This window comes from Pituophis catenifer, unplaced genomic scaffold (genome assembly GCF_029215685.1).
Source record: "Pituophis catenifer annectens isolate HBS135680 unplaced genomic scaffold, rPitCat1.0.hap2 SCAF_1, whole genome shotgun sequence".
Lineage (NCBI taxonomy): Eukaryota > Metazoa > Chordata > Lepidosauria > Squamata > Colubridae > Pituophis > Pituophis catenifer.
Window position 1 is genome coordinate 141,704,376 of NW_027256881.1, and position 12,763 is coordinate 141,717,138.

The 12,763-nt window shown below is 38.6% G+C and overlaps 1 protein-coding gene across 1 annotated transcript in view; it reads right to left on the reverse strand.

Annotated features, from left to right (window-relative positions):
• Positions 1-12,314, reverse strand: part of LDAH (lipid droplet associated hydrolase) — a 110,757-nt gene extending 98,443 nt beyond the window's left edge. Inside the window, exons 1-2 of the mRNA XM_070955767.1 lie at positions 12,235-12,314; positions 10,232-10,387 (exon numbers count right to left, since the gene is read on the reverse strand). Of these exons, the coding sequence (XP_070811868.1) occupies positions 10,232-10,387; positions 12,235-12,271 (193 nt within the window). The 5' untranslated portion in view covers positions 12,272-12,314. The remainder of the gene's footprint in view (positions 1-10,231; positions 10,388-12,234) is intronic.
• Between the last annotated feature and the right edge of the window lie 449 nt (positions 12,315-12,763).

Genomic DNA, 12,763 nt, shown 5'->3' on the forward strand with positions numbered 1-12,763 from the left:
ACAGAGACAATGAACGAGCTCCTTGCATTATTGGACTAACACTGGGTGACCAGCAGCTTGTCCATATTCGTGGTGAAGAGTCTGCTGCTAGGTGTTGGACCAAGTTGAAGAGACTATATGTTCGTGACTCTGTGGGTGCTCATATTTATCTCACAAGGAGATTATTTAAACAACATCTTCTTAAAGGTGGAGATATGATGGCTCATTTGGAATCCATGACCAGAATTTTCCAGGAGCTGCATGAAAAGGAACTTATTTTCTCAGAACTACAACAAGTTTATATAATTCTTTCTTCATTGGATGATAGTTATGATGACTATGTTTCTTCGCTAGAGGTTTTGTCCAGAGATGAACTGACATTAGCTGGCATAACCGGTAGGTTATTAGAAGAATCCAAAAGAAGACAAGAAAGGGATCAGTTGAGAGTGCAACAGCCAAAAGAAGAAAAAATGTACTCAACTGCCTATTTTGTAAAACATTGTTTTGCTTGTGGGGCTAAAGGGCATATAGCTAAGTATTGTAAGAATAAGAAAATGTCTGTTAGGGACAATACTAGACCCAAGAAGGGTTGTAATTTAGCTATATCCAGTTCAACTACTGATGTTAACCAGGATTGTTGGGTTGTTGACAGTGGTGCTTCTCAATCAATTTCTAGAAATAGAAAATTTTTTGTTAAAATGGAGAAGAGTAACCAGCATGTTAAACTAGCAAATGGCTGGAAGGTTAAGGTAGCTGGAGAGGGTGTCGCTTGTTGGTCATTTAGTAATGAACCATTGCCTATGTTATATATTCCTGGGTTAAAATTCAATTTATTGTCTGTTAAATCATTACTGCAATTTGGGTTTACAGTAACATTTAAAAATGAGAAATGCTTTATTGAGAAAGATGGCAAAGTTGTTACTGCAAGTTTAGAAAATGATTTATTTGTTTTAAGGGATAACCCAGTATTGATGGCTAAATCTAAGTCTGTTTATAAGAATGTTAAACCACATGATGAATGTATTCATCTGTTACACCAGAGACTTGGGCATTTAAATTTCAGGATGTTAAAGAAAACAGTTCAGTTATCTGAAGGGATAAAACTACATGCATGTAGTAAATATCTAAATTGCAATGCCTGCAATCAGCAAAAGAGTAGGGTTACACCAGCAAACCATGTTAATGGTTTTAAAACCACAAATCCATTAGAGGTAGTGTTTATAGACCTAATTGGACCCAAGAAACCTAGCATAGGAGGTGCCTGCTATATTCTGAGCATAGTAGACCATTATTCAAGATACGGATTCTGTTATCTAATGAAAACAAAAAGTGAAACATTCCAGCATATTAACAACTGGCTACGTTTTGTAGAAAGGAAACAGAAATTTAAGGTTAAATGCTTAGTGACTGATAATGGTACAGAATTTACCAACCAAAGATTGCAACCAAAGTAAGCTTTTGATAAACCAGTTTGCTTATCTCTTATTCATTGCTCTCAGCAACGTTTCTCTGTGCAATCTACTCTGCTGGTTGGTAACACAACAACAATAACCTTAACAGAGAGACTGACTCAAAGTCACCCAATGAAGTTCCATGGTTGAGGGTGGACCTGAACCTTGCTCCTTCTACGATCTTAATCACTGTTACCTCACTCTCTTTGGTCTTTTGCAGTGTCAGTAGGGAGAAATTGACATATATGGTGAAGATTTGGAACTCACTTTACTGTCACTTATAGGTCGTGCTTGATTATCATAATTGAGTCTGGGATTAGGTTGTAAATCTTTGTGGATGTAAGTCAAGGCATCACATAACCAGATTTAAGTTACAACCACTTTTTTTGACAATCGTTAAGCAAATGATGCAGTCGTTAAATGAATATGGTGGTCATTAAATGAATCTATTTCCCCAATGGGTGGGTTTTGCTGGAAAGCAAAAGTAAACACCAGAAACCGGCAAAAATATCACAAATTGCAGTTATGTGATCATGGAACACTGCAAACTGCCACAAAGATGAGCTAACTGCCAAGCCTCCAAAATACAACCACATGATGCAGGGGGTTGCAACTATTGTTACTCCATGCAGAGATTGTAAGCAGCTCTGGGAGATCCATTGCAACTTTGAATGATCATTAAGTAACTGCTCATATGTTAAGGATTTATGTTGTTTCAAGTATATGTTGCATGAATACTTCTGAAGCAACATGTTTATTCCCGGATCTGCATGTTTTGTACCTGCTTGCTTCATAATGTCATGGTATCCTTTTTTTTTTTTATTGAAAAAGTTTTTCAAATACAAATTTTTCCCCCTTTTTTCCTCCCCTCCTCCCTAACCCCCCCTCACCCTCCCCTCACCTTGTGGCTTCTCCAAAATAAAACCCAAATTCATAACAGATTATGTAATACTTTACCATCCCTTTGCTCCACCCCATACGCTGACCCTTTCTTTCTACTATACATTTCAAAATAACATTCAACTGTAACATTATATAATAACTCCTAATTTAGCATAATAATATTATTATAACCCCCAGTTTAACAATTTCTACTCATAATCTACCCTTTTCCTCCTCCCCCATACATATATCTCTTAATTCAAATCTTTTACATATATTAATATAACATTTCAAAGCAACCTTCAGCTATAAAACTATAAGTCCTATTTTGACATTTATTCAACTCATAGTCTGCCCATTTCCTCCACCCCCATACATATATCTCTTAACTCAAATCTTTTACATATATTCATATCTAAACATAATATCCCTTTTCTTAAACTAAACAATCAATAAGCTAACCTGTCTCAACCCACTTTCCTACAGGACTACCATACATAATATTTAATATCTTTATTCTTCTGCCCACACCACTAAGAAGTATTCCCTTATATAAATAAAATCCTCAAATGACTTTAAGGTTGTAATCCATATGATATCTTCTGTAATGTCTTTCAACTGGATTGTTAATTCCATCACCCATGTTAGGGTAACATCACATCCTAATTCCAACAGTATGTTCGGTATCTTCAATTACCATCTGCCCCCATCAATAGTAAATATCTTCATATATAAAAAAAACCACCCGAGTGACTTTATATTTGTATTCCATATAGTGTCTATTGTAATGTCTTTCATCTAAATTATTAATTCCAACCACCGTAATAGGGTAACAACCAGATCTTCTGTGTGCCCCAATCCCATAGCTCTCTTGCCTTGTAGCTCAGCATAAACGTAATACATTTATCAAAGAATTCAAAATAGAAAATTCCAATCCACTCAGTTTAAGGCCATTTTCCACATCCCAAAAGTACAGCACTGCAGAGATCTGTCAATTTCCTCAAGATAATATAAACCAATACTTTGCCTCAGCTATATTTTCTTGTATTCAATCATCTCTTAGATAACTGGCATTACACTGTTGTTTAGTAAAAGTTTTTATTTTTGTAGGACCTGCTTCTTCTTTTCTTGACTTTTTGTGGCTTAGATCTCCATCCTGGTTTCCTTTCTATAAGTTGTATATCAACTGTTTGGTTTCCATGCTGATCTATAACTTGATCTTGTTGATTTTGCTTTTGTGGCTTAAATCTCCATTCTGGTTTCCTTTCTATGAGTTGTATATCAACTGATTGATTTCCATGCTGGTCTGTAACTTGATAAGTCATCACATTAGAATCCAAAGCCGCCTCTCTTGTATTTATAAATAGTCCAGCTGAGACCTCAGAAGGAGAATCCAGAAGCGGCTCGTCTACAAAGACCTCTGTAACTTGTTGTTTTTCCATTACCTCCACCTCCATCTGCTTATCCTAAATTTCTATCTCTTGTTGATTTTGCTTTTCTTTATTCCACTCATGTATTATACATGGAGATGTTGAACCCATTTTAAGAACCTTGTAGTAAAATTCTTCCGCTTTTTCAACAGTATTTAGTTGATATCTTTCTCCTTGATATCTCAATATTACACCAACTGGAGCATCCCACCTGAATGAGATGTTTTGTTTCTTTAGCTCGGTCACCAAAAATCCAAATTTCTTTCTGTCTTTTAACATCTTGGGCGGCAACCAGTGCTGTGGAGTCGGAGTCGGAGTCGGAGTCGAGGAGTCGGAGGAAATTTTGGGTACCTGGAGTCGGAGTCGGAGTCGGCAAACAATGCACCGACTCCGACTCCGACTCCTACTAAATTTAGATTGGAATTTTAAAAAAAGCAAGTTTAAATGTCCCAATTCACAAAAAGTTATAATTAATGACTTCTCTACTGTAAGAATAAAGACCAATGCATGCAGTGCCTCACGTAACCGCAAAATGAACACGTTAAGTGACCGTGAAGAAGCATGCTTTTCATGTGCTTCACTATAAGGCACGCAACGCACAATTAGGAGTGGCAATACTTATACTTTCCATAGTGTTGTGTTCTGCTGTTACAGGGAACGCAGCGCCCATGGGTAACCTAGCCTCTCACTGATAAGGGATTAAGTAAATATGTTTTTTGCAGGACTAGAGACACTTGCATAAGTGAAGGGAATGGAGGGTCAATAGTTCAAGACTGAAGCTGTAAACCATTGGAAAAACTGCTGTCATTCAGCTAAGGCTATAAAAACTTGTAACTCTGATTGTTAGCTTAAACTTTAAACATGACTAAACACTGTTTAAATTTATGAACCGGCCAAATACTCTGTTCAAAGAAAATACATTGTATGTTTGTATGTGTGTTTCTAATTATTGTTATTTATTCATATTTGTTCTCTTTTATTCTTTAAAGTTTAACAATTCATTCTTTATCTTAATATCTTTATATTTGTTTGGGGTTGGCTTTCTTCCCTTTCATCTTTTTTATTGTACAGCAATCTTTCTCCTCAAACCTACCACCTCTCTCTTTTCTTTCCTTCTTACTTTCTCTTCCTCACCCTCTTCTTCTCCTCCCTACTTCCTCTTCCTTTCTCCTTCTCCTCCTCTCTTCCTCCCTCTCTTACCCTCACTCCTACTCTAATTTCCCTTCCCTTCCTTCATCCCTCTCTATTGCTGTATCCTTTTATGTATATGGACTACTCAGAGGGCTGAAAAAGTTATTTCTGACTGGTCCTCTCCCTTTTGACCAGTCCTCGAACTTACGACTGTCCTCACATTTTACGTTTTTGCCCTATCTTGTCATCATGGTGAAGAGAAGCAGTTGTGAAATGAGTGACATGGTTGTTAAAAATGCTGCACGGGCATAAATGTGAGGATGGTCATAAGTGTGAGGACCAGTCAAAAGTGCGAGGACCTGTCAGAAATGACTTTTTTCAGCCCTCTATACACATAGCCATGGCCACCCGGTCACATGACCAGCTAGCCACACCCACCCAGTCACATAACCTCCAAGCCATGCCCACAAAATAAGCCACGCCCACAGAACCGGTAGTAAAAAAATTTAGAACCCACCCCTGGTTGGGGGTCACCACAACATGAGGAACTGTATTAAAGGGTCGCGGCATTAGGAAGGTTGAGAACCACTGGCTTAGAAGAACTTGGTGGAACAGCTTCTTGGATTCAACTGTAAGTGTTTATATTGTATAGGACAAATCATGTCTAGGTTTAGTGCTGGGATATATAGCTTATTTGTTTGTATAAAGCCATGTACGTACAACTTACAAGACTGTGTATGTTGATATTAAAAATCTAATTATATGCCAGTTAGTATAACATATTTTATATTTTAGGGAAAGAGGCATCCTAAACAATGGCAAAAAGACTGCTAACAACAAACACAACAAAGTCTACTGTTTATGAGCACTTTGCATTATCAAGTGATGGAAAACATTACGTGTGCCAATGTATTAGAAAAGATGATGATGGTGAAAAACAATGTGATGCAAAAATTAGCAGTTTCAGTGGGCCTGATAAAAATGTACCTACAAGAGCATCAAATTTGAAAAGACACTTACAGCGTTTTCATCCCAAAGTGTTAGAAGCCGTGAATGAGAAAGATAGCAATGAAAACATTGCATCTACTTCTGTGACAAAAAACGTTCAGAAATCTACTGGAGAACAATCACAAATAAGAAAATTCTTTATATCTGACAAAGTTACCATAAGGATGACACCAGAAAAATTCAAACACCACATTATTGAAATGGTAGTAAAGAATAGTGTACCACTATCCTTCTTTTCACAGACAGCCTTTTTAGGCCTAAATGGAGAAATGGCAAAAAAACTTGGTGTTTCTCTGGAAAGAGAAAGTATAAGGAAACTTATAATTGAGGAGGCCAAATGTAAAAAGGAAGAACTACAGAAAGTTATGAAAGGACGTTTTGTCTTCCTTAAAATGGATGCATGCACACGTCACAGAGTCAATTATTTCGCTATTAATGTTAGATTTGTGGATGAAAATAACAAAACAATAACACGGACCCTCGGAGTAAAGGACACTCAGGCACATCACACCAGTGATTACCTTCAGAAGTTAGTGGAGGGTGTTCTAGAAGATTTTGAAATTAAAAAGGAACAGATTTTATGTGTTGTGACAGATAACGCTTCTAACATGTTGAGCACAATTGAGAAGATGAAGGCAGATGAAGAAGGTATCAAACAGATATTAGACTTAGAGGAAGACAGCTCTGCAAGTATTAGAGAAAGTTTAGAAACTGAAGAGAATGCTGACATTTTTTTAGACAACTTTGTTGAAGAAGCATTGAAGCTTGCTACTATTCATCATATGCGATGTGCTGTTCATACACTGCAACTTGCCATAAGAGATGGATTAAAAGATCGCCATGCAGCTACATTAATTGGCAAATTACGGCAAGTAACTGTTGCAGCCAGGGCCCCAAAAACAGATGCAATTTTGAAAAGACGTGCAGGAAAAGGAGCCATTTTGGATCAAACAACTCGCTGGGGAAGCACTTATTTAATGGTGAAGCGTTTGCTTGAACTTAAAGACTTCATAGAAGAAATGGACAATGAAAATCTTGCATTAACTGCAAGCCAGTGGACACAAACAAAAGAGCTGGAGAACCTTCTTTCTCACCCCTTCACTGTCACCAAGAGGTTGCAATGTGATGATCTAACCCCGGGTAAATTCCTCTTGGAATGGAAGAGCCTGTTATATCGCCTGAACAAAAATGGAGGGTTAATAGCTGAGGGCATTGCATCTTCAATGATGAAAAGAGAGAGTCTTTTGCTGGAAAATGAAATCTTGTTAGCGGCTATTTATGTCGACCCAATGAGCCGACTTTTATTGAACAGTAAACAGATTGCTACTGGGAAAAAGGCCCTCTATGATGTAGCAGTTCGCATGAAGGGATTACGACCTGAAATACCTCCACAGGAGGATGGAGTTCTTTTAAGCAATAGTGGTAACTCAGAATCATCTTCTTCAAACGAAGAATTAGACTTTGATTCCTTCTTAGACAAAATGGAAGTTGCTAAAGGAAAGCGACGTCGCATAAGCGTTACAGAACCAGTAAATGTCCAAATAAAAAAATTCCAACAGGAGTTTTATAAAGCACTAAAAGAAGTTGAAAAGTATGATCGCTCATCAAAACTTACTGTTGAAGAAGCCATCCTTGTTTATCCAGAGATCGTTAGTGATGTGGCCAGAATAGTTACTGCAATGCCACCCACCCAAGTCAGTGTCGAAAGATTATTTTCAGCCCTAAAAATAATAAAGTCTGACTTAAGAGCCTCTATGAAAGAGGATCTGGCAGAGGCAATTCTCTTCCTTAGAACTCTACATTGAATTGATTTGCATTTGCTAAGCCTATAACTACATTTCAAGATTAATATAAACCATTTCTAGGTTTTACAGATTTTGTTTTTGGTTCATATAGGTAAGCTTTGTTTTTGTTCTAAAACAACCAAATAATGTGGTTTGTATTTTTGAACTGGTAAAGTTCCTGTTCCTGATGTTTATGCCTGCTGCTACTATCCAGCAACTTGATTAATTAAATTAATAAAAAAAAATTAATAAAACTTTGTTGTTTTCATTGTGTTTGTCTTTTGCTTAAACTGTTCAATACAGTAGACTGTTGGCTTCCCAGCCAGTAGTCCTGTGGTAATGACATGTATGTTGCCTTTCTTTCCTTCAAGGAATGTATAAAATACATTCGCATATTAATACAGAGGAGTCGGAGTCGGGGAGTCGGAGTCGGAGTCGGAGTCGGAAGTACAAAAAACTGAGGAGTCGGAGTCGGAGTCGGAGTCGGAACATTTATCTCCCGACTCCACAGCTCTGGCGGCAACTCTTTATATATCCAGATCTTTCTTCCATTCAGTTCTAGAGTAGAATTAAAGGATTTTTGCACAATATCATTTCTTATTCCTTTATCTGTAAAGTAAATCACCACATCTCTAGGCAATTGCCTTTGCTTTGCAATCCAAGAATTTACTCTATAGGCCTTGTCAATCTTACAAGATACCTCTTCAGGATGAACCTTTAAAATCCCAGCCAGAACTTCAGCAGATATTTTTCTTAAATCATCTCTATTATCTTCCTGTAACCCTCTCATTCTAACCGTAAATTCCGTGAGCCTGTATTGCATCATTGTATCTTCTTTTTCAATCCCTTGTTTTATATTATCTGCATTGTAAGTCTCGTGATCAGCTTCCTTTTTAGACTTTACTTCTGAATTATCTTGAATATTTATCAAATCATTTTCAATTCTTTGTATTTTATTATCCAAATTATGAATCTTATCATCAACTTCTTCCATTTTAGACTCTAATAACTTGATATCTGTATCCATCTTTATAACTATTTCTGAAAAAGCATTGGCCACTGTTACAATCTTTCGTTGCAAATTATCATACTTTAGTTGTATCAATTCTTTAATTTCCTGCCTAAATTTTTCAAGATTCTGGTTCACAATCTCGTCATGTCTTGCCATCTCCTCCAAAACAAATTCTTTTAGGTTAAAACCATTCTTCTGAGTCTGCAAGTTCGAAACTTGTTCACATAGTTTGTAAATGGGGGAAACCCCCCCCCCCGCTGCTTGTTTGTCTGGCTTTGTTAGTTTTGACGCCATCCTGCCACACAGACAAACTCTTTTTAAAGAAAAAGGATTTCCCTCCAAACAAAGTCAATATCAAATCTCCAAGAAGAAAGAAGCATAAAATAGAAATTTTTCTTCTCAATTGTAGCCAGCGCTATTTATTCTGCTACTTTGTAGCTTGTTAAACTATTCAGATGGAAGGACTTTCACTTTCAGCTTTCTTCTTCTCAAGCCTCAGCGGTCGCCATTTTAAGCTTTTTTTTTCCCTTCACTTTTAAAATCGCTTATAAAATCATTAAAAATACTTGCGATTTAGGGTCCAAAGTCCAGATCTCATCCTCTTTGATTAAACAATCTGTTAATTCTCATTAAAAGGCTTGGTCCCGTCACCTGGCTCTGCAAGGAGCAGAGTTCTCCCAAAGCCCGGAGCAGCGGCGAAGAAAATAGGGAGCCTCATCCTGCTTCATCCCCAAGAGTAAAAAAAAAAAACTCTGGGGACTTCGCAGAGGGCTCTACCTGCCCTTGCCTGATCTATCTCACATTTCCTTATGGAAATGGAGTTTTTCGAGCCGCCTTTCAGCTGTGAAGGCGGCTCTTTACGGGCAACAGGGCTGGCGGTCCCAAGAGATCGTCTGACAGCGACGGAAGCCAAACCGGAAGCCCATGGTATCCATTTTTAAAGCCTTAGTAACTCTTTAGTCTGAATAGCTTACTCATCAATACAGAGATGCTTAAACTTGAGAAAATAGGTTTATCCTTTTTTTCAATGACAAAACTAGGAATCTAGGCAATATCTGTCCACCTATGGCCACAATATTCAATCACCAAAACCGAAAGAAGCTTTTCTACTCCAAAACCAGTATCTGACAATAATCATGAACAATTCCGGCAGAAAGAAAAAGATAAATATTTCCATCCTCCAGTCTCATTTCTCTGCTATTTCCTTTTTTAAAAAAGGATGACTTGATTATCACTGGCCTTTTCTTATTCTGCAGAATTGTCACTTTAATATTCCTCCCCCCATAACTGAGCAACTAGTTTTCAATAAAAATGACCCTCATACTAGTTCCACTATCTCGCCAAAGGGATAAATCAAAAAATGTCTCTTGGTCCACCCCCACCCCCCCAACTAGTATCTCAATCCTTTATCGCCATATCCCCTCTGCCCTTTCAGAATAGAAGTCTTTATTAATTTGTTCCATGGAATTATACTCAAGCCTTCCCCTTTCCATTTTCTAGAACCGATTTGATCAAGAGAACGTACATATCAAACCATCACCATATAAAACTTACCAGGGATAATGAGAAATAGAAGTCTGGGTGCACTTTTATCATTCCAGAGATCTTCCCAAGGGCCACACTTGAGAATCTGTGTCGGGACTCCAGAAATGTAAGTGAACTCTTCATGTATCAAATCTTCCTCTTTAGAATCTGAGTTCATGCTTGCTGCTGAAGAGAAAATAAAGAGAGTTTAAAGGTAGCTAATTAGCTATCAATAATCATTCCATACTTGTTTGGCTTTATAAAGAAATGAACCTGCCAGCAATTTCCTGGCCAAACAAGATAGAGGGTTTTTGTCAACTCCTACATGATGTTTTCAGAAATTCTCATGTAGGGAACAAGTAAGGTTAACAGCAGCTTCCTATGTTATTAAATGCTTGCCGAAGAGGCACTGATTCTTATCAGAATTGCAACTTGTAATTTACAAAATGAAAAGCACACAATGTTCACATTACATAAAATAAAGCCTAACCACATCGTCAAATCAAGTGTCTGATGTTTGTTGCATATGAATTGGAAAAAATAAATACGTAAATGAGCAGGATAACAATTCAAGGCTTTCATTCCTAGTACATTCATGTCTTGAAAAAATGCTTAAGCAAATTACTGTAATGAAAAAAAAAAAAAAACCAGGCTTATTTTAAACTTTGTCAAGGAAAATAAATTCTCAGATTCAATTTGCCATATTCAAACTCTTCAGTGCCAATTTTTTTTTATTAAAAAGAAATACTTCAATCAATGGGATTAGATCAGGCCTGGAGGGAATCCACTCCATTTGCTCCCTGCTGCATTCTGAGACTAACAATGTACAGTATTGCTTTGGAGGAGTGCTCCCCCTGCTCCTTGCAAATGACATGGGGGTGGGGAGGTGTTTTCTTAAGATTACCAAGAAAGAGGAAGGGTTAACATTTCTTTTAGAATTCTGACACTCTTATCAGTCTTCACGAATTAATGCCTTTTAGTAATAAAATCAGAAAATATCGTGGCATTATTTGACCCTGAGTATAGTTTGCTGCTTATGCAATAGTGTGGCTCATCCCTGCCACAGGAGAAATCAAACAGGAAATTATTTCCAGCTCCATCCTGAGGGAACAAGGTACAAAATTTCTCTTCAGAACAATCGGGATGATGCAGCCACATGTCGATCCAAAGTCTGATGTTGTTTATTCTTACAGAAGATTTAACAATCATCACATTATTTTACTGTAACCCCGGGGCCAGGTGATAATCCCCCCCCCCAAAAAAAATCAACATCACAAGCCTACTTTTGCCTCTCTGCAAATTGTTTATTGTTAACAGCTGAAAGAACTGTCCAGAAATTAGTAACAAATTTCCTTTTTTCCTGCTTGTGGGCAGGATGAGAACAACAACAACAAACCCTTCTTCTGTGGTATTTTTTGACCTGAGTTACAACATATATAGAAAAACCAAGGGAGGCAACCAGGCACCTCCCCGGAGGGACTACGCCCACCCGGTGGCCAAAAGTTAGGGTTAGGCTAATGATCGTAGGAACAGTAGCCAAAACAAAACAGCTATTCCAAAAATGCAGGCCCCTGGGTGTGGGTGGGTGTGAAACAGATTTAACAGATAAACAGAATTGGAAGGGACTTTGCAGGTCATCTAGTCCAACCCCCTGCCCAAGCAGGAGATGGAACTGTTTGCACTTAGTGCAAAGACGATCCTGAGCAAGGCATTCCTTTGTTAATTCTTCTTTTCCGCACCAGATTGCCTCGCTTTTTAGTTTGCTCCATCAGCCTGGTTATTTCAACTAGAGTCCCATCGTTAGCCTAGGTTCAGTTCAGTGCAATTATGACCGCTTGACGGCTGTTGGCCAATAACTCCAGAAAACAAGCAGAGTGCGATGGCTTCTCTGCCATCATCATCACCCTGGAGAAAGGAGGTGGGAAACGGGAGGGATTAATATCGGGGGGGGGGGTGGGGGGCTGCAGAAGAGGAGCACCGGAGAAGGGCGAGAAAAAAACCAAACGAGGCAATCCCTTGGCCAAAGCACGTACCTTCCCCATTCAGCGGTTCTCGACTGGCTCTCAGCATCTCTCAGGCAGGGAGAAGCAGCAACAGAGGCTTCTGTTCTTCCCACGTACTGCCGGGCGGAAGTAAAAACAGTAGCGAGAGCTCCCGCGGCTCTTCCGCCCGGCTGAGACGTAACGGGGCGTCGAGAGTCGAATCGTTCTAAAGGTTCCGCCCCCCACCCCCCCCGCCCGCCGCTGCTGAACACAGGAGGCCGTTGGAAAAATGGAAACGTGGAGGTCGGTTAATTCGGTTATTCAGAAGCCTTCGCTTCTGATGCACGCATGCGCACTCCTCACTCTGTTCCTTAGTCCGGGCTTTCCTCGCGTTCTTGTACTTGCACTAAGTTAAAAGATTTGGGTGTTCTGTGTCTGTCAGTCATCTCGTCTGTCATCTCATCCATCCCTTCCTTCCTTCCTTCCTTCCTTCCTTCCTTCCTTCCTTCCATGTAGCCACCTATCTTAAACCAATTGAGTGGCTTACAACCAACGAATGAGATATTTATAATGAAAACAT